This window comes from Natrix helvetica (assembly GCF_964273705.1).
Source record: "Natrix helvetica genome assembly, chromosome: 2".
Classification (NCBI taxonomy): domain Eukaryota; kingdom Metazoa; phylum Chordata; class Lepidosauria; order Squamata; family Natricidae; genus Natrix; species Natrix helvetica.
Genome location: NC_138552.1, coordinates 298,538,720 through 298,559,754, shown reverse-complemented (window position 1 = coordinate 298,559,754; position 21,035 = coordinate 298,538,720). Strand labels below are relative to the sequence as shown.

General features: G+C 61.7%; 2 protein-coding genes across 7 annotated transcripts in view; one reads left to right on the top strand and one right to left on the bottom strand.

The window, feature by feature from the left end:
* The window catches only part of SMYD4 (SET and MYND domain containing 4), a 20,107-nt gene extending 15,604 nt beyond the window's left edge, over positions 1 to 4,503 (bottom strand). The window contains exons 1-3 of one of the 6 annotated variants that reach the window (XM_081940733.1): positions 4,326 to 4,503; positions 4,078 to 4,237; positions 2,526 to 2,702 (exon numbers count right to left, since the gene is read on the bottom strand). In XM_081940733.1, coding sequence (XP_081796859.1) covers positions 2,526 to 2,702; positions 4,078 to 4,237; positions 4,326 to 4,462 — 474 coding nt within the window. In that variant the 5' untranslated portion in view covers positions 4,463 to 4,503. Of the gene's footprint in view, positions 1 to 1,932; positions 2,464 to 2,525; positions 2,703 to 2,800; positions 4,238 to 4,325 lie in introns of those variants that run through there. The other 5 variants (XM_081940734.1, XM_081940735.1, XM_081940737.1 and 2 more) reach the window with 5 other exon arrangements.
* On the top strand, positions 4,476 to 21,035 carry RPA1 (replication protein A1). Its single transcript, XM_081940739.1, has 17 exons — positions 4,476 to 4,670; positions 4,788 to 4,838; positions 5,321 to 5,399; positions 6,138 to 6,246; positions 8,789 to 8,877; positions 12,039 to 12,137; positions 13,292 to 13,400; positions 13,988 to 14,090; positions 15,175 to 15,243; positions 15,396 to 15,588; positions 16,065 to 16,204; positions 16,442 to 16,590; positions 17,641 to 17,773; positions 18,368 to 18,544; positions 19,360 to 19,467; positions 19,793 to 19,879; positions 20,374 to 21,035. Exons 1-17 carry the CDS (start codon positions 4,491 to 4,493, stop codon positions 20,482 to 20,484), a joined length of 1,986 nt encoding a protein of 661 aa, XP_081796865.1. The 5' UTR covers positions 4,476 to 4,490; the 3' UTR covers positions 20,485 to 21,035.

The window sequence follows — 21,035 nt, the reverse complement described above, 5'->3', positions numbered from 1 at the left end:
CTCTTACCTGTGTTCGGTCAGATTCGGAGCGCGAGGATCTCCACCTGCTCTCTAGACGTCTCCTGTGGCGCTTCATCACCCTGAGCTCCTCAGTGAACCAAGGAGCCCAGGTGGGTCGATGCCGCAGGAGAGGTCGCAACGGCGCAACCCGGTCCAAGGCCCCAGTCGTCGCCCTATTCCAGGCAGTCACTAGGTCCTCGGAACGGGAGCGGGACAAGGCTACAGGTATTGGCCCAAGCTCCGTCAGGAATCTATCAGATTCCATCAGGTGCCTGGGGCGGTGCCAGTTTATAGAGTCTGGTTCCGCCTCCTCGCGGTGGGGGATAGCGCCAGGGAAGTCCAGCCGGAGGGATGAGTGGTCTGACCATGACAGGGGCGTGATAACTAAATCCCCTATTCCCAGATCACTCGTCCACTGTTCAGATACAAAAATGAGGTCCAGTGTGTGGCCCCCTTCGTGAGTGGGGCCCTGCACTAATTGGGTCAGGTCCATGGCCGTCATGGAAGCCATGAACTCCCGAGCCACCTCGGAAGCCGCTCCCGTTGACGGCAAGTTGAAGTCCCCCATGACCAGAAGTCTGGGAGTCTCAACTGCCGTCGCTGAGATTAGCTCGAGGAGCTCGGGCAGGGCTGCTGATGCATAGCGAGGAGCCAAGTATACAATCAGCAAGCCCCACTGCCTCCCTGGGCCCCAACTCACACCAAGGGACTCACACCCGGGTATCTGAGGAACAGTGAACTCCCTTGGCTCTAAACATTCCCGCATAACCACCGCCACCCCACCACCCTTACCCAGGGCCCGAGGCTGATGGAATGCTCGAAAACCCGGTGGGCACATTTCCACGAGGGGTAAACCACCCTCGTGGCCCAACCAGGTCTCCGTTATCCCTGCAAGGTCTAGCTCCCCCTCTGAGATCAACTCATTAATGAGGGGGGCCTTGTTGATGACAGACCTTGCGTTGCAAAGCATCAGCCGCAGGCCCTGGCTCTGTAGCACCTGTCCACCTAGGCTGCAGGGGTTGGTACAGGCGACCGGGCATAACCAGCAGCCACGGTCTCCCAACCGACCTTGGGATCTTATCCTGTCCTCGCATCCCCTCCTCCCCGCGACCGTTGTAATAGGACAACCCTCTGCTATCGTGACCTTTATATTCCCCCCCTCCACCGCATCCCCGTCCTTCCTGGACTCACCCGTCTGTCCGGCTCTGGCCGTCCTCCCGGTCTGATTAACCCTCCCCCCCACCCTGGGACCCCCTAAAAACAGTATAAAACATTTTACTAAAAAGCCCCTCAGCTTCCTCTTCTTCCACCTCTCGGGGTTCACGAACCCGTCATCAAGGCTGGCCCTTGAGAGAGCCAAGGGCCATACCTGCGAGAGAGGGGCCTCCCGCAGGCGAAACAGGTCTGTCCTCGAGTAAATTGGTAGGTTGTTGACCATCCCGATAAGGTAGGGGTGCAGATGATATAAAAGTTAATAGTTGAAAACCAGTGGGCTAGAGTCTCAATGGAGGGCAGAAGGTTTTTTCCAATGTCCAGATGGTACTCAGAACTTGGAGAGAAAGGGGGGGGAGAGCAAGCCATGATTAGATGTCCCAGATGGTAGGGGGAAAGGCGAAGATGGTAAATGGTAAATGGTGGTAAAGGATAGATGATAGTTCCATTCATCTGTTCCATGGTGGATGTGGCCCCCCCCGATGGAAGGGGGGGGGATTCTTGGCCCAGCTGCTTGGCTCTCAATGTTAGTCTGCTCGAGCCAGCAGGGGCCCGGGAGGGGGGGGAGAGGGAGTAGCCAGAGACAAACAGCCAGGAATAACAAGATGACAAAATATCCCAGGGGGTTCTCTGGCTGCAACTTCCTCCATTCAGCCATCGTCGCAGCCATCTCCCCTTGTCTCTTCCAACAGTCTCCGTCCACCTCCCAGTCCTTCTCACCTATCAGATGTTTCCTGCTTCTCTCCCTCAAGTTCTTCGATGTTTCAAGGATCTCTCCGGTGCCTCCAATGCTTCCAATGCCTCCGGAGCCTCTCACCCCCTTCCTCTCACTCTCCTTCAACTTTTCCGGCTCTTTTCCAGCTCTTTTGAGGTTTTTCGGTGTTTCTCCTCTATTCCCTCTATTCCTGGTGTTTCTCAGCGTTTCTGGTGTTTCTCAGCGTTTCTCGGCGCCAGCGCAGCCGCACCACGCCGTCACGCCGTCGCCATTGCTTTTTCCTTGCCGGTGACCGTTTACAGCCGTTTACAGCCCTCCAGTCCTCTCCTCCCTCCGGTCTTCACCGACCACCCTGGCGGGCCAAAACAAGCCCAAAACATGCCTGGGTGGTCGGGCTATCAAACTCTCGGCTCCCTCAGATGATACGGGAGCCGGCAGCAACCCTTAAACGGGCGGGAGCTCCATGATGTTCTTGGAGCTCAAGGGACGCCCGCCATCATCATTGGAAGCTCCTCCTCCGTGATCATTGCTTTGCTAACGTTAGCTTCACCTTTTTAATCGTTCCCCCCTCCCCCCCCGTTTTCCTATCGTAAGCTACCCAGAGCTGCCCCATGGCAAGATGGGCAGCCACTACATTAAAGCCGTGTTTCTCGCCCTTGGCATGTTGAAGGTGGCTGGACTTCAACTCCCAGGATGCTGGCTGGAGAATTCTGGGAGTCAAACACACCTTCAACCTGGCCAGGTGGTGGAACAGCGCACTGAAGAAACAAATAACCTGAATTCCAGAAAAACTCAGGTCTTAGATAGTCTGATGGGGGGAAAGAGAGTTAAAGGCAGCTCCTCCTCCCTAGCAATTCCCAGCGATGCAACCACAGGAGTTACCTTGGTACCCAACAGCTTTGAAAATCATCAGGTTTGGTGCTCAACACATTCGGATGGGAAAATTCGGTCCCAGTACTCAACGCACAAGCTGAAACGCGTTGGTGTCAGTTGCCTTGTGAGCCACTATTATCCCCGATGGGAAAAAATTTGTTTGGTACTCATCATTTTGGGTAATTGTCCCAGAACCAATTAATGACAAAGACCGAGGGTACCAATTAGTAGTTGCTTCAGTCTAGCAAGATTCTGTCTACGGGTAAGGAGCAACAAAGGAAAACTTCTGCCCAGAAGTTACAATGTGTGTCTTTCTTGATTCTTGGGGGGGCCTGACCCACACTGACCCCCTCCCCCACCCTACAGGAATGGCAGAGCTTCCTTTGGGTTTGTCATGGCTGTGGCCCTACACACAATTGGGGCGGGGTCTAGAGCAGGGCGGTCAAACTCCCAGCCCCCACATGGGCCAGATGTGGCACGCACTGCCCCCCACCCCCCGTTTTAGTGAAGGGGGAGGGGTTCTGATACGTCATGTGAGGCCGCCATGAGTTTGACCCCCCCCCGGGACTCTAGAGTAAGATCCATGCCTAGATCTTGGCAGAGGTCAGGCGAGGAGGCCCACTGCACGGGGTTTGCCCTTCGCCTTGGGACCGAGGCTCCACAATAATAATAATAATAATGTTCTTTATGGCCCAGCAATCAAATAGTTACTTATGGGTGATTTTATTTCACAGAACCCAAAACCGCATGAAGCTGCTGCAGGAGTCTGGTATCGGTAGTCCTCGACTTACGACCACAATTGAGCCCAACATCTCTGTTGCTAAGTGAGACAATTAACTGAATTTGTCTCATATTACGATTTTTCTTGCCGGTGGTTCAGCGCATCACTGCAGTTAAGTTAATACAGCCATTCAGTGAATCTGCTTTCCCCATTGACTTTGGTTATAAGGAGGTCACAAAGGGGGATCAAGTGGCGCTAGAACTTTGCAACCGTCATAAATAGGAGTCAGTTGCCAAGCGTCTGAATTTTGATCACACAACGGCGGGGGAGGCAGCGAGGGGGGTGAAAAACGGCCCTCTTTTCTCAGCGCGGAGGGTAACTGTTAACGACCACTGAGTGAACTGTTGTAAGTCGAGGACCACCAGCACAGGCATCCCATGACTCACGACCGCCAGATGGACCAGGATTTCCATTCGTCAGGCCAGGAGGTCCTTCTTCGTCACGGTCGCTAAGCGAACCCCGGTGCTCCCCCTCCTGCAGACCCGGCCCCGCTTACCCTGGAGTAGAGGGCGGCGGCCGCCCGGTGCTCCCCTTCCCGGAACCGCCGGTTGCCCTCCTGCCTGCAGGGCTCGGCCAACCGGGGCTCCTTCCGCACCGAGAGGCGGCGGGCCAGGCGGCGCAGGCAGTCCTCCTCCTCCTCCTCCTCCAAGGGGGTCCTGGGGGGGGAGAGGGGCAAGAGAGAGTCAGGGGGGGGCAAGGCAGAGAGGGGGGGAGGAGAGGGGGGCGAGGGGGGGCGGGGCTCACCGGAGGAGGGGGGCGGCCAGGCGGAGCGTCTCCCGGGGCGACCGTGCGCGGCTCAGCTCCTCCCTCCGCGGCGCCCCCAGAGATTCCCACAGGCGCCCCGCCCGCGCCCGCCACGGCTCCGCCGGCAGCAGCTCCATCCTCCCGGCATGCCCCGCGCGAAGAGAAATGGGCGGGGCGCCCCTCGCCCCTTTCGGCCAACCGGGGCCGCCGGCGGGGCCACGTGGTGGCGGCGGCGGCGGCGGGCAGAGGGGGCGGGGCCTGGCTGAGCGCGCGCGCGAGCGGGAAGAGGAGGCGGGAGACGGAGGCGGGATGGCGGCGGCGAGGCTGAGCGAGGGCTCCATCGCGGTGAGCGAGGCCGGCCCCGTCCCGAGGGGAGGGGGGGTCCCGGGCTCCGCCCCCCCTCCGCTTCCCCCGCCGACTCTCTCTCTTTCTGTCCCCCATTTCCCCCCCCCCCCATTGCAGGCCATGCTGCTGCAGGCGGAGCCGGTGGAGCGGCCGGTGCTGCAGCTGATCGTGAGTAGCCCCCCCCTTCCCTCCCGAAGGCGCCTGCGACCGCTGTTCACACTCAGCGACCCTTACAGCCTCCCCCCCCACGGTCACGTGATCAGAGTTCGGCCCCTGGGCAGCCGGCCTGAACTTAGGAGGGTTTCAGCGTCTGGGGCGTCACGTGGTTCCCTTTTGCGACCATGGGGGTGCCTCGTTCACTTAACAACCGTGTCACTAGGCAACCCTGACAAGAAAGGTCGTAAAATGAGGGAAAACTCGCTTAACTGTCTCACTTAACAATGGAAATTTTGTGGCCATAAGTCAAGGACTGGCCATGTATTGGGAGCGCTGGGCCTGGTTTTCGTCCGTACAGTTGATTCTGGCCAGAGGGACGAGGAGACGCCTTCCCTGCCACCAAAGGCAGCCCTGAGGTTGGGAAGAGGCAGCCGGGCTCTTCTTTGCTGGGAAGGAGCCTCCCTGGCTGAGCCGCCTGCGTTTCTCCCCCCCAGAACATCCGCCCCATCTCCACTGGGAACGGCCCCCCTCGCTACCGGATGCTGATGAGCGACGGCGTCAACACCCTTTCCTGTAAGCACCCAGGCGCCTCGAGGGGCTTCAGAGTGAGAACAGGGGGTCCTGAGGGATCAGCACCTGCTTGTGACCCACGCACGCACGCGGGGGTGGGGGTGGAAGAGCAGGACCAAGCACAAGACTTTCCATGAAGTTCAGAGGGATCAGAATCCTTCCGTCGTTTTCTCAAAGCCCCTCGGATGGGAGGGCTGGTGGTTGCCTGAGGCCCTGGTGGGAGCTGCTGCTGCTGCTGCAGGGGGCCTATAAATTTAAGAAGGAGCTGGTGAGGGCAAATGCTCCAGGAAGAGGAGCCGTTTGCCTCAGCCGGAGGCCAAGACCTGTTCAACAGGGCAGCCCTGGTCAGCACCCCGAGGCCTCTCACCCAGGGCAGCCCAGCGCTCCTCGGGACCCCCTTCTTGCTCTGGGTCTGCTTCTGAGGGGGGGCTCTGGGCATGGGCGAGGAGGAGGGGAGGCTCAGCCAGGGAAGAGCAGGAGGGGTTCAGTGCATAGAGGCTTCAGCGCAAGGCCCCGCAATTTAAAAACCGGTGGCCCTTGCGATGATTGGGACCCTGCAGCAATGCCATGGATTGTATCAAATGCGGCTTGCCAAAGGAAAGGCTGATTTGCCTCTGGGCCCCGTCTATTCATCGGACGATGAGCGAAAGGTAGCCGAGCTTTTACGCTTCCCTGTGTCGGGGGGAGCCGTTCCAGCCTTCCGGCTGCCGATGTCCTCACACCTGCCTCTTCCCTTTGCAGCTTTCATGCTGGCCACCCAGCTGAACCCTCTGGTGGATGACCAGAGCTTGACCGCCAATGCCATTTGCCAGATTAACCGCTTCATTGTGAACACTCTGAAGGATGGAAGGTAACGGCTGAATCCGGAAGGAAGGATTGAGGTGGGGGTCCCCTGAGGGCGCCTGTGGGGAGGGAGAATGGTTCCCCATTTCCTCAGGGGCTCTTCGGACACATCTGAAATGACAAATGTGCCCATTTTCATCCGCCCACGCAAATCACTGAATCTATCCTGGCGCACAAAGGGTGAGAAAAGAGTGGAGAACGGGGGGGGGGGGCGGAGGGAGCTCTGCCCTGCTTTAGAGGAGATGCGACTTTGTTGTGTTATCACAGAATAACAAGCCAGAATTGCCAGTAATTTTGCCACCAAAGCCCCCCAACGAGTGTAGGTGAGAAGGCCTGAAGACAGAAGCCGAAAGAAAGGGGGCTTAGGCTCAGGCACCCGGCTGCAGATCTTAACAAGCTGGCTACAAACCTGGGTTCAAACTAACTTTGGGTGTAGGAGAGACGGGCAGGGTCTGGATCCAGGGCAACACAAAGGATGCCTTTGGTGGGAGGAAGGTACAAAAATGCCAACCCCTGCGAGGTCCTTGGTACTCTCTGAGCTTCTTTGCTTCCTTGAAGACATTTCATTATCAAAGGAGGGTGCGGATGATCTAACAGACTAACAAGAGTTGGAAGGGACCTTGGAGGTCATCTAGTCCAACTGCCCAAGCAGGTGACCCTAGCGGCACCATGTCTGACAGACGGCTGTCCAGTCTCTTCTTGAAAGCCTCCAGGGATGAAGCTCCCACAACTTCCGAAGGCAACTTCTGTTCCATGGGTTGATTGTTCTCCCTGTCAGGAAATCCCTCCTTATTTCCAGGTTGAGTCTCTCTCCTTGCTCAGTTTCCATCCATTGTTTCTGGCCTTTGGGTGCTTTGGAGAATAGCTTGACCCCTTTCTCCTCTCTGTGGCAGCCCCTCAAGTATTGGAAGCCTGCTCTCCTGTCTCCCCTGGTCCTTCATCGTGTGTTTGAGCCTCCAGTCCCCTCATCCATCCTGGTTGCTCTTCTCTGCACTCTTTCTAGAGTCTCAGCCTCTTTTTTTTTATAGTGTGGTGACCAAAACTCTTCCCTAGTTGGGGCAGGGGGTGGAACGCCTGCAAGAAAACAGCCAGGCTCAGACAGCCCCAAGGACTCGCAGCTCAGCCCCGAGTACAAATATTCTCTTCTTGTCACCCCAACCTATCTTTGAATGGCATCTGAGTGGGCAGGAGCTGGCCAAGAAAGGAATCGTAGTAGGCAGCGCCCTGGAAAATGCCACTCCGGTGTGCAGCTGCTCCAAAAAACTGCCCGGCTCAAGACGTTAGCAAAAGAAAGAGGGAGCCCAATATCCTTACAGCCTTCTGCAAATTCGGTGGTGAAACACGCTTGGATGGGGCCTGGTCCCTCCCCTTCAGAAGGATGCTTCAGGGGCACCAAAGGGACCCCAAGATCATTGCAGGCAGCTCCCTTACAGCTGGGGAGGGGGAGGCTCTTTGGTGTGGAGATCAGGAGGGGGGGGCACCAAATCACGCAAGGCACAGGGCAGGCGGAGGGAGGGAGGGAAGACCAGCTGTGGTGCCAAATGCAGGGCCACTGAGGGCCCCCCCCCGCCCCCAGCCCATCGCTGAATGGGGAAAGGGGGGCTGGGCAGGTTCTTAGTGGAGGGCTGGGTCCCGTGGCCCTCAGGGTGGGTGAGGATGTGCTTGTGGACTGTTCTTGGCCGCCGTGCAGGGTCTCCCCACTGGTGACTGTGGGCCGAGGCAGGACCACTGCGTCCTCACAGGAACTGGGGCGGAGCTCGGGCAGGGGGCCGGGCGCCAGTCAGGTGTTGCATGAAGGCGCCTGTCCTCTTGTGGGAGAGCAAGACAATCCCGTGTGCACAGCTGGCTCTTCCCCTCCAGCCCCTTGCGGGAGCCTGGAAGGTTGGGTCATAAGCCCAGCTCGGAGGGATGGAAGCGAAGCCGATGTGACTTCCCGCTTGGCGTCTCTCCTGGCACAAGGCAGGTCTTGGAGGGGGTGGGGGAAAGAACTGCTCCGGGAGTTGCAAAATAAGGAGGACGAGGTCACCTTCAAGTGGGCAACTCAGGCACCGAGAGGGAAGGGGCTCCGCAGCCCTTGAGAGCCTCTGCCAGACAGATCCTCCCCCCCCAGTGGCAGAGAGAAGGTTTTTTTTGGGGGGAGGGGGAGATCCAGGCTCTGAGTTCAGCCTGGCTCTCCCTCCAATGAGGCTCTGCGTTTCAGGTGTTTGTGGTTGCCAATCTGACCGCCTCAACCCTTACTGACCCTCCATGCCACTTTTGCTGGGCAGCCCCCCTGCCTGCTTGCCCTGCTGGGATATGCCTGGGGTCCCCCCTGGTCATCGGGGCCTTTCGGATGGGCTGAGGGTCCTGGGCTCCCTCCGCCTGGCCTCCTTTTGAGCTCTCGATAAGCACCTTCCTTTTTAGTCCTAAAGAAGCAGAGAGGCCAGGATCCCCGGTTAAGAGAGGAGGCCCCGGAAGCCCTTTCTGGCTAATGGGGAGAGTCCGGGGGGAGGCTGGGCCTTCCTCAGCCAGTGGACCCCCCCTCCGGCAGCCCCTTTTTGTCCTTGCAGGCGAGTGGTGGTCCTGATGGAAATGGAGGTTCTGCGGCCGGGTCATGCAGTCCCCGCCAAGATTGGGAATCCGGTGCCGTACACCGAAGGTAAGCCACCTTTCCTGGCTGGCCCTTGGCAGCTGCCTTTTGCCCCAGAGCCTTTGAACCGGGCTTAATCGTGGCTGCTTTTCTGCCTTTCCTCTCGGTGCCCTTGGGTGACCTTCATTGGGGTAGGTATGTGAGGGAGGGGGGCGGGGATCGGCATGGAATCACAAAGCCCAGCAGGAGCCGCTGCAGGTGGCATTCGTGGGCTTGGAGCAGCAGGGCACAGGGCCACTTCAAGAACTCTGTGACCGACCGTGATTTGTGGCTGAGCCACGGGGGAGCCTGATGGGTACATGAACACTGCCTCGGAGCGAAGAGATCGGGTGCTCTGGATTCCCCGTGGTCTCTCTGCCCAGGGAGGGGCGCCTGGCAGGGGCACCAGCTCAGCCCTTCCCAGAGGTTGCCCACCCCGTCCCCAGGGGCTGTGAAGAGCCTGCGGGGCGCATGGGAGTTGGGCCCGGCTTCTTTTAACTCTGGCGCTTTAAACCCTTGCCAGCTGTTTCCTAAAACGGAGCGGCCTAGGAGAGGAGGGAAGGAGTGAAGTGGGGGGCTCCTAGAATCCCAGGAACCCCCCCCCCACACACTCTGGGGACGGGAGCGGAGTGCAGCTCTCCCGGCTGCGTTCTTTTATTCAGCTCTCCTCATTGCCTGTCCTGGGTTTGGGTCCAGCTGCATTGGGGCATCGCCTGTTGCCTGGACCCATTGCAGGACAGGGGCAGCCCAAGGAGCTCTTTCTGCTGGCCTCTCCGTCCAGGGGTCAGAGCGGGTCAGCCTTGGGGATCCCTTGAGCCGAAGCCCTTCTGGAATCCCTGAGCCCAGTGGTTGCCTGGGCCTTGGGGGCCCAACTCCCCACATTCCCCTTTCCCTGATTCCCAAGGGGGGGGAGGGAGGCAAGTAGTTTGTCCTGCTGGCCGACTGTCTCCAGCTCAGGCTGGCAGAGAGGCCACTAAGCAGAGCCCACCCTGGACTGCTCAGCTGAGGTCGCCTCTCACCTTTGGGGCTTTGGCAAAGTCACCCCCGCCGGCCTGGAAACCGGAGGCGGAGCTGCCTGCGTGAAGCAAGCCGGGCCCCTCCCTCCCGCCTGGAGCCCTGGCAGGCGGCTCTCCATGCCTCTCGCTCTGCTTGATGTAGGAGGGAGCCCCACAAGGCAGCTCAGTGGCCTCTGTGGCTCCGTGGAATCCATTCCCCTTCCTCCTCACTTCTCGGGGTGAACTACTTTTGTTCCGAAACGGCCCTGTGGAGCCCCCCCCCCTTCAAATGCCTCTCTCTGATTATAACTCCCCACCAGTTGAGCTGATTCCCTTTGGGCCGCCAAGCGCTCTGAAGGTGCCCCCCCCTTCCCATTGGCATGCCAGAAAAGTGGGATCCCTCCCCCGCTCTTCTGCCAAGGGGGTGTATCTGAGAGGGCCTGGAGCCGTTTATGTGGGTCTCCCTGGGAATGGGGCTGGAGAGCAGTTGGCAAACACCCCTCCCGTATGAATGCACAGGGCGTGTGGTCATGCGTGTCTAAGAGAGGCTTACCTGTGGGGGCCTCGGGAGAGGCTTTCCACTCGGGGGGGGGCCCAGAGGGAGGGACGGGGGCTGCGCTTGCCCCCCACTCTCAGGAAGAGCCCCGGGGAGAAAGGTCTGCTGCAGAAATGGCTCCGCTTATGTCATCTTACACCTTTAGTGCTGCACCGTCTCCTGTTGGAGCAGGAATTAATTCGCCTGCTTCGCATCCTTGTTAGGTGCCTGAAGTGCCACCTCTGCAAGGGTGGGAGGTAAATTCCCAGAATAATAAGGGACACGGGGGGGGGGCACGAGACGGCGGCTCTGGCAGGGCTGGAAGAGGAGCCTCCCGAGGGCTGCAGAGGGGCTCTTCCGCATTGACCCTGGGGGGGGGCAGCAGTGGGGGGCAGTCTGGGTTTGCTGCAGGGTTTGGCTCTCTTGGGGGGCCCCCATGGGGTGCTCAGAGCAGCTCCGGCCCTCTGCCAAGGATGGGGAGTGTCGCTTGCTCAAGCCCCCCCCCCCCCCCCGGTGACGCCTTTCCGCAGGGAGCATCGGGGGCCTCTGTCCGGGAAAGGGAAAGCCTTGGGGTCAACCAGCCGATTTCCCGTCAGCCGTCCTGGGGGAGGCAGGCCGTGTGCCTGGCGAGAGAAGCTCAGCGTGGCAGCAGCAGCTGCTTAAGGATCATCGGGAGGCCGGTGTGCTTGGGTGGGGCTTTGAGTGGAGCCCCCCTGCCTGCCCTGCCCTAGTTGCCCAAACTGGGAGTGGCAGCCCCTCCTTCCTGCTCAGCCCCTGCTAGCCCTGCCCATCGCGGCTTCGGCTGGAGACACCTTAGGCGAGCGGGAGAAGCAGGCGAAGGGGCTGGGATTCGAGTCAAGGGGCCGCTGGAAAGGCTTCAGGTGTTTTCCAGGCAATCCCCCAAAGGGGCGGCTGTGTCAGTCCCTGCAGCCCCCAGGCGGCCTGCCCCCTCCTCCCGCTTTCCTAGGGGTGGCCGGGGGTGGGGTGGGGTGTTGGGATACTTCAAAGGAGCCTCTCTGGCTAAATAGGGGATGATTTAGAAAACGAAGCCCCCCGCCCTCAGCTTTGGGGCTTCCCCTGTTTCTCCCTGCCTCTCCCTGGACCCCGGGGCCCAGCCTGAAAGCCCCTGCCTGGGACTGGTTCCCTCCCCCACTCCCCTTTCGGATGCCTCCCCCAGATCGGTGCTCCCTCCCCTCTGGCCACCCCTGGCAAGGAAGGCCCTGGCTGTCAGCCGAAGGAGCCACAGCCGCTCTGGGTTGGGGCCTCCGTCTCTTCCCTCTGGCAGACTGAAATGCCCCAAACCTCAACGGGTGAGAGAGGATCCCTTGCACGGGCCACGCTTCCTTAACAAGGCCCAGGTTTTCTGCCCCTCGAGCCCCAAAGGATCCCACCCCATCAGCCTGGAGGCGCAGCGATTCCAGGCCACTGAAATGTCCTGAGTGGGGGCCACAGATTTCCTCCCCCCCCAGACATTGGCTCACCCCCTTGTTCTGCCCGAGTTGATACCCCTTTGCTCTGAGGGGGGGCAGAGGGGGAAGCAGTGGGGGTCCCCGGTGGGGGTGGATTCAGACACAGTGGGGCCTCCTCCCGGCCTGTGTGGGTATTCGCAGGGAGAGTGCTGGGCCACTCCGCCCCACAAACCTCTCCTCTCCCCCAAACAGGAGCTGGGCAAGCAGGGAGGCAGCCAGTGGCCACCGGCCCAGCAACCAGCCCTTTCCAAGGGAAGCCAGCGGGGCTCCAGAGTGGCGCTCCGGATGCAGGTGAGGGGCGGAAGGGCCTTTCGGGGGGGGGGGTGTCCGGTGATGTCAGAGCAGAGTTGCTTCTCCTTCAGCTCTGCTTCTCTGGAAGCATCAGCCGAGCGTCCGGCCCCAGCCTCTTCTCTGGCCCCCACAGAAGCCCCCCTCCGGGAGGGAGGGGCACTGTCCCCAAAGCCAGTCTCCCCCCCCCCCTGCCCCATGGAATGAGTGGCTGTGGTGGGGAGGGGCCCTGCTGGAAAAGCTGCACACACACACACACACACACACACACACCAGAAACAGGCCTCTGTTTCTATCTCTGGGCCCCCAAAGGGAAGCCCCCAGCCAGCCAGAGGGCCTGGGGCCCACGATAGGGTCCCCTAGCTTCTCCCGCTGCCCTGATGGGCCCCAGGCCCTGAGCTGGCTGGTGTCCGAGTGGCCAGGAGCTTTTCCCGGGGGTCTTTTGTTACAGGCGGGGGAAGGGGAGCTGGCACAGAACTGAAGCCGCAAAAACCGTTTCTCGGCCTCCTGTCAGGTCACAGCAGAGCTTAATTAATAGTAATGAGGGGTCCATCGTCTGCAGAGCCTGCAGATAATAATTATTGCAGGCGGGGATGTTAATTGCTGCTCCAGGAGCAGAGCCTGCCCAGCCTTGGCAGGTACCAGGCAGCTTCATCCTCTCCAGGGAGACCCTTCCTCCTCCTCCCCAAGTGGCCTGCAGGGGGGCAAATGGAAGGGGAGGCTCTGGAGCAGGAACCAACGTTTTGTGCCATTTGCGCAGGGACGGGCTCCAGCCAGGCCCTGGGAGCAGAGTCCCCGGAGGGCCTGGGGCCCTTTGTAGGCCAGGGCCGCTCCCCTCCATGCCTGGGCTTCTGGGGGAAGGGGGGGTTAGTTCCCCGTGGGAGCAATGAAGCGGGGAGGGGTCCATCCTAGGCCAGAAATATGGAGGCCTGTTTCCCGAGGACGCCGTCCTTAGTTGCGCAGGGGGGGGGCAGCCTTGGCTCTCCCCCGGTGCCAGGGCCTGCAGGGGCGCGGGGGGGGCAGGGCGTTGCTGGCCACTGAAGGGCCCCTTTCTCCAGGGGGCAGAGTCGGTCCTTGGGCGGCCCAGGGCAGCTGCTTGAGGCGTTGGCAGCAGCCCAGGTGCCAGCCGTGACGTGGGAAACTTTGCTTTATCCCAGGATCTTCCAAACTGCTGGGGAAGGCAGGGAGCACCGGCCTCCTGAGCACCCCGGGGGGCTCTCAGGTCAAAGTGGTGCCCATCGCCAGCCTGAACCCTTACCAGTCCAAGTAAGTGGGAGGCTGCCCTGGCCGCCAGCCCTCCCGGCGCCCCCTTCCTTTGTGCGGCCCGGCAGCGGTGGCGGGACCGTGCCCTGCAGTGGGGTGGGGATTAATTTTGGAGTAGTGGGCTGCGGAGCCCCCATCTCAGTTGTGGTGTGGCAAAGGGCCTGGCGAGCCCCATAGCCGCTTTCCGGGCTTTGAGTTGTGGGCCCTTCCAGCACCCGGGGGCTCCCCAGCGGCTGAGTCTGCCGGGCCTTCCTCCCCTGAGGCTCCCTGGGCTTTCCTGATGGGGGAGGAGGCCGGAGTGAGGGACGGGAGCCCACCTTCCTCCCAGTGCCCCCCACCCCTTGGGACTCTGGGGCCGCCTGGGCCTTCCCTCTGGGGAGCGGAAGGAAGGGGGCGCAGGGCGGAACCCAGAAATGCAAGCGTTACAAGAATTTCAACCAAAACCACCAGTAACATAGGAGCCGCGGAAGGGAAGGATGAGGGCAGGGCTGACTTGCCTGGGGGGCCACGTTGCCATGGGGAGGGTGGGCTCCCGCTTGGGGTCTGTCCTGCCAGAGGAGCCGGTTCAGCTCCTGCGTCTGTCTCTCCAGGTGGACCATTTGCGCCCGGGTGACCCAGAAGGGCCAGATCCGTACCTGGAGCAACTCCCGGGGGGAAGGGAAGCTCTTCTCCATAGAGATGGTGGACGAGAGCGTGAGTGCCGGGCTGCCTTTGGGGGGGGGGCCTGGGGGCCGTTCCGGGAAGGCGGAGCATCACGGGCCGGACGGCTGTTGGCAGGACGGGCTGCCGACCCCTCAAGCCTTTCCCCCCACCCTGGAAGCGGGCACTTCTGCCGAGGGGGCCTGGGCTGACGTGCCTCCTGCTTCCCTCGGCTTCCTCTGACTCCCCTTTACTCCCCCCCCCCCCCGGGCTGGGTCAGGCGTTTTCCTATAAATTTTGGTTCATTTCTGAGCAGGCTCCTCTGCAGCAGAATCCCCGTCCCCCCCCCCGGGCCCTTTTCCTGCTTTGTGGACTGACAGGGGCAGAGGGGATGGTTCCTCGCAAGTGGCACGAGTGCCTGCAGGAGGAGAGAGGCAAGGATGGGGGCAGGCCGGAAGGGGCCACTCCCAACTCCTGGCCCATTTGCTCAGCTGCTCCCTTCCTTCTGACTGGGGGCCTTTATTGCGCTTTTTTTTTAAAAAAAAAATTGAAAAAGTTTTATACAAACATATTTCCCCCTTTTAACCCCCCCCCACCATACAGTGCAAATCCCATACAGATACTATACCCCCTCCCCTCCCCCCAGCCCCCCCTAAAAAGAGGAAATTCAAGTCAATTCAAACGTCTCAGCTGCCGGTGCTCCAGCTCCACTTTCCAGGGTCACTCCAGGACGGGGTGCGCTCTTCCCAGTGGGGCTGCAGAGGCCTGGGAGGGGCCTTGAATTTGGGGAACAATCCCACCAAATCGTGATTTGACAAAGAAGCCCCTCCCACCTGAAGAGAAGATGTTAATTCTTTCATTCTCTCTGGGGTTTTGAGACTCTCCGCTTGCCCACAGCCAAGGCGCTGTCTCCTGGGGGTGGGGGTGGGGGGCTGCTGGCGTCTCGTGGCCTCCATCCCACTTTGGTGGAGGGCCGCTTTTACCCGCTAGATCTTCTCCCGCGTGCTTCGCTGCCGGCAGCCTGTCCAGAACGGGCAATCCCGACGGATATGGGCCCCCTGGCAGAGTTGGTCAGAGGGCTGCCCTGAGGCCCCCCCTGGAGTGAGCTGCCTTCCTGAGCCGCCTCCTTCTTCTCCAGGGGGAGATCCGAGCAACGGCCTTTAACGACCAAGTGGACAAGTTTTTCCCTCTCCTGGAGTTGAACAAGGTGCGTGGGTGGGTGGGTACGGGTGTGGGTGTCTTCCCGGCTCAGCAGAGCAGTGGGCTCTGTCCGTGGGGCGTCAGGAGCTGCGTGCGGCTGGTCCTCATTTAACAACCCCCTGCTTAGCTGCCCCTCAAGGCTCCATCTCTCCGCCTCAGGTCTACTACTTCTCCAAGGGCAACCTGAAGACGGCCAACAAGCAGTACACCTCCGTGAAGAACGACTACGAGATCACCTTCTCCAACGAGACCTCCGTCGTTCCCTGCGAGGACGCCGAGCACCTGCCCTCGGTGCAGTTTGACTTTGTGGCCATCGGGGACTTGGAGAGCGCCAGCAAGGACTCCCTCGTGGGTGAGTTGGTACCGGGCCCACTGGCCGGGCCCCGTTGCCATGAGTGCGACCGCGGGGGGGGGGGGCATTCACACTCTCGAGTGGGACTGCGGGGAGGCTGCGAAGCTCCTGCTGGCATCATAGCTCCGGCTTTGGCGAAAAGCCCCCCCCCAGCCGTTAACACCCGCTGAGGCACGAGCACCCCCCACCCCACCGCCACCTCCGAGCTCTGTTGGCTCCAGCCAGAGAAGCTGCTCTTTGGGGGGCCAGATGCCCAGGGAGGCTGCGTCCAAGGGCCCTGCAAGGGCGCTGACCCTCCCACCCGGCCTGCTCTTGGGCAGGGGGGGCCGCCCTCTTTGTGGGCCAGGCAGCTCTTGGGGGGGGGGGGCTTGATGCTGAAGCAGAGATTCTCTGTTGGGGGAGGGGGCATCTGAGAAGGGCAGAGGATGGGCTCCTTCCTTGGGGGGGAGGGGGTTCAGCCTGGCCCTCTTTCCCAGACGTCATTGGGGTCTGCAAGAGCTACGAGGGGACTCAGAAGGTCACCATCAAGTCTTCCAACCGGGAGGTCTGCAAGAGGGAGATGCACCTGGTGGACATGTCGGGCAAGACCGTGACCGTCACTCTCTGGGGCGTGGACGTAAGTGGTGGGGCTGCCGGGGCTGGCCTTAGGACTGCTGGGGCCCAGGGCAGGAGGGCCGAGAGGAGGAAGCTTTCCATAGGGGCCGGAGGGGGGGGAGGAGGGGGACAACATCCACAACTCTTTTTGGCCCTTCAAGGCTCTTCCTGGCTCCAGCCCCCCCCCCCCTCCTCCTCCTCCCCCCCTCCCCCCCCAAGGCTGCCCTGACGGCCTCTGCCCCTTCCCGGCTCTCTGCAGGCGGAGACGTTTGATGGCTCCCGGCAGCCGGTGGTAGCCATCCGGGGAGCCCGAGTCTCGGACTTTGGGGGACGGAGCCTCTCTGTGGTTTCCTCCAGCACCCTCCTGCTGAACCCCGACTGCCCACAGTCCTTCAAGCTGCGGGGCTGGTAAGTTTGCTCTGCATCCCTGGGCTGGTCGGACGGTCGGTGGGGCCGGCCGGGTTCCCAGCACAGGCGGAGAGGCCGAGCAGGCAGGGCGTGCGGTGCCAATCCAGCCATCCTGTGGTTCAGGAGAGACCGAAGGGACGCCCGGTCCTCTCCCCCCCCCCCCCCCCCAATCCAGATTGAGCTGCTGAGGCCTCCAGGGGGCAGCCCACCCCAAGCCTGTGCAGAGAATGGGGGTCAGGTTCCCCAGAGGGGGGGGTGGGGGGGCTGAAAGACCAGAGTGGGGACGGGACTGCTGCCTGTGCCCAGAGGGGGAGATGAGCCCATGGAGGGTCTTGGGCAGGCCGAATCAGCTGCCCCACAGCGGGCTTTTTCCTTCGGGGAGGGGGGGGGCTGCCTTCCGGGTGGCCACAGCCTGTCTGCCTGGGAGGAAGCCGTGAGGGCAGCCGGCCTTGGGCTCAGGCCAGGAAGCTGCCGTTTGGGAGCGCCCGTCTTCCTTCCCCAACTGGCCACAGGAGCCCCGAGAGAGTGATGCAGTGATGCAGAGGGTGGTGGGGTAGGAGCGCCAGGGGCCGAAGGCACCTCTCCCTCTTCAAACCCAACTGCCGCCCCCCCTGCGCCCCCCCCCCCGCAGGGCTGAGGCTCCCAGGGACCCTGTGCGCAGCCCCCTGCCCCCGTCAGCAGCTCCTGCCGGCTGTGGCTGAGCTGCGGCCTCACCCTGTCACGGAGGCCCCTCTGCCGCCTGGGCCAGGCAGGGCACCCCAGCTGCTCCTGGCTTGGGCCGGGCTGCTGCTTCCCAGGTGTTCTGGGTCGAGGGTCCTCCTGGCTCCCCTCCCCTCCGGGGAGCAGCTGCAGTGCAGAGACAGGCCAGGCCAGGCGGCTCTTGGCTTCCCCGGGTTAAAGACCACGAAAGGCACGGATGAGAAGGGAGCCTTTGGGGTGACTCTTCTGTGCCGGCCCCTGCAATTGTTTCCAGTGAGGCTCATGGGTCAACACCCCTCCCCCCCCCCCCCCTCACGCTGCCCCTGAAAATAAGGGCCCCTTTTCCTCCAGGTTTGATTCGGAAGGGCAGCACCAGGAGTGCGTCTCCATCTCTTCGGGGCGGGGGGGGCTGGCGCCCGGGGGCAGCTCCAACTGGAAGACCCTGAGCGAGGCCAAGGCGGAGAACCTGGGCCAAGGAGACAAGGTGAGACCGGGGGGTGGGGTGGGGGGGGAGCCTTCCCTTCTCTGCTCACTTGCCTCTCTCTCTCTTTTCAATACCTTACAATCAACGGGAGAGGAGGCCCACCTGCACTTATGGCCACAGTGGAGCCAATGCTTCTGTTGTTGCTAAGTGAAGCAGTTATTAAGTGACCCATTCGTTTTTTGCCCCGGTTGGTAAGCGAATCCTGGCCAAGCAGGGGGTTGGGCTGAAGACCTCCGAGGCCCCTCCCACCCAACTGGGGCTTCTGTTCGGTTCTGCTGGGATCGCGTGAGGCAGGCAGGGCTGGCGGCTGCCGTAATTGCAGGCCGCTTGGCCCAGCACCCAGAGGGAGGAAACTGGTCGCCAGGCCCTTTCCTTCCGTTGCTCTTGTCACTTTGAATGGCTGCCTACGTTCTGGGGTCGGTTCTTCATGCCACGGGGTGGCCGGCAACGGGGGATTCTGTGGAGCGGAGCCGTGGCCTTCTGGGCAGCTCAGGGCAGAGGGACCGCAGGGCGTGGTGGGTGGAGGGCAGGGCCCGGCGTGGCCTCTGGGCCTCCCCACTAGCCCACCCCACCCACCCTCCCTTCCCTTGCCAGGCCGACTACTTCAGCTGCGTGGGCACAGTGGTGTACCTGCGCAAGGAGAATTGCATGTACCAGGCCTGCCCCACCCAAGACTGCAACAAGAAGGTGATTGACGAGCAGAACGGCCTCTACCGCTGCGAGAAGTGTGACCGGGAGTTCCCCAACTTCAAGTACCGAATGATCCTGTCGGTGAGTCCGGAGCTTTCCCAGGAGGGCAGCTAGAAGGGCTGGCGAGTGGCACCTGGGGAAGGGACCTGCTCCAGGGCAGAGGCGTCCTTGGTTCAGTCTTGCGGTGCAACAGCCCCCCCTCCCCTCCCCGGGTGTAGGCTGGGAGGAGCTGGGTGCCCCCTCTGCCCACCAGCCCTGGGGGTCCCTCTCCGAGGTCTCTTTATGCTCCCCGGCCCCCCATCCAAGGTCTTTGGGGTGAAAGGCAAAAATGCCCCAGGCCTGGCATGAAAGCATCCAGGGTTCAAAGTCCCTCCCTTGGGAGACCCCAAATCAAACGGGGGGGGGCTGGGTTTGTAGTGGCGCTTCTGGGGAGCCAGGGGGGCTCCTGTGCCCAGGCGGAGGAAGAAGGCTGGCCCTGATGGGAGCCTTTGGCCTTCTGGCTCAGCTCTTCACGGCCTCTGCCCGGCTGCTGGGCCCCCTCCTCCACAGCTCCTCTGGACAGCCCGGGGGGGGGGGAGGGAGGGAAGCCCCCGTGGGGGGGGAGACAGTTTGTCCTGCCTTGCCCCCTATCGTGTCCGGGTCCTGGGTGCCAGGCCTTCTGGCATCCTCCTTCCCTCCCCTGGGGACAGTGTTGGGCGCCCCCATGTCCTGGCTGAGCTCTGGGCAGCTCCTTGCCCGGCTTCACGGTTTGGGGGCAGAAGGTTGCATCCCGAAGGAGTCTGGGCCACCCACCCCCTCCTCCCCAGGGGACCCACAACTGGACCTCCGGAGGAGGAGGAGGAGGAGGAGGAGGCTGGGCATGGAGACAAGTCTCTCCTTCCTTCCTTCCTCGCCAGGCGAACATTGCAGACTTCCAGGACAACCAGTGGCTGACCTGCTTCCAGGAGTCTGCGGAGGCCATCCTCGGGCAGAACACGGCTTACCTGGGGGAACTGAAGGAGAAGGTCAGGAGGCCCCCAGGGGCTGCCCCTCTTCTGGCACCAGGAGGAAATTTGGCCCCCTGGCAGCCTCCCACTGCCCACCCCCACACACCCCATGCTCTTTCCCAGAAGGAAGAGGCCTCCCTCTCAGACCAATGGGGGGGGGTGTCTGTTTCCATCCTGCCGTTGTGGGTGGGGGACTGAGCCATGGCAAGCTGGGGAGTAGGGGCTGGCCTCACTGCGATGCCCCTGGAGGCCAAAGCGCCCGACAGCCTCGTCCTGAGGGCACAGAAGGCTCTGACCGGCTGGGAGGGCTGACGAGGGGGGGACTTCTCTCCCTCCTGCCCAGAACGAGCACGCCTTCGACGAGGTTATCCAGAACGCCAACTTTACCTCCCACGAATTCCGCATCCGAGTCAAGCTGGAGACATTCAATGTAAGAGGATTGGGGACGGGGGGAGGGGGGGCAGGCATCCAGGGGGGGCTGGGCTGGAGAGGTCTGCATCGTTGTGCAGCTATAATGTGCTTGCAACCCCCCCGCCCCCTCAGGAGCGCTTGCAGGGTTCAGGGGAGGCCCTCCCCAGATGGGTCAGGATCCCACCAGGCAGGGCTCTCCTGCTCCAGGCCAGGGCTGGGGGGGCGGGACAGGGTTGAGACAGCAGAAGGTCCCTTTTTGAGGCATTCCCAGAGACTGCAGTGGGGTGAGCTGTGGGGCTGCTGGGTTTCTGGGCCAGGTGGGCAGCGTACCTTCAGCCTCCCTGAAGGGAGGGGGCCATGGGGGAGGGGGGGGTTGCTATGATGAAGGCCAGGCTGCCGGAGCCTCCCGCTTCTCAGCACAAGGGTCAGGTGTCTCTTGAATGCCCAGGGCTCCAAAGCCCATGGGGCAGCAGTGCCCAGCCCGGCCGCTGAGCTGCCTTCTCTCTCTGCAAGGATGAGTCACGCCTAAAGGCCACAGCCGTAGAGGTGAAGCCCATCAACTTCAATGATTACTGCCAGAGGCTGATCCTCAACATCCGCAGGAACGCCACCCGGCTCGGCTGAGCCCCACAGAGCACAGCAGGAGGTCGGCGTGGCCCGCCGGACCCTCTCCCCTTCCACCACCACCCCCATCGCTCCGCAGCAAAGACCCCTCTGCCCTGGAGAAGCCTCCACGAGCCCCTGGCCCAGAAGGGCCCGGCTGGGGTGGCGCAGCACAGGCGGCCTCCCTTCCTCCTCCACCCCCGCCCTGGGCAGTTTTTGGGGGGCTCTTAAGTGGAATTGTTAATGCAGGGTGGATCTCTTCCACCTTTGCCATTGAATGGGCTGCAAAGTCAGATCCGGACCGAGGGTCCCTGCTGAGGGGCCGATAAGCACTGAGTCTCCTCCCGGAAGTCTTGCCTCCCCCACACAGAGAAGCCCCTTCAGCTTTTCACTTCCGTTCGTACCCATTTTTTTGGGCTACAGACTGCAGTGTCTCCCCTCCTTACTCCTCCCCCCCCCCTTTGCTATTTTTATGCAGAGAAAATTATGGTATTTTTCCTGACAGGAAGAAATGGGGGAGGGGAGGCCGCAGGTGCCCCCTTCCTTTCCTAATAAAGAGTGTTTTAAGTGTT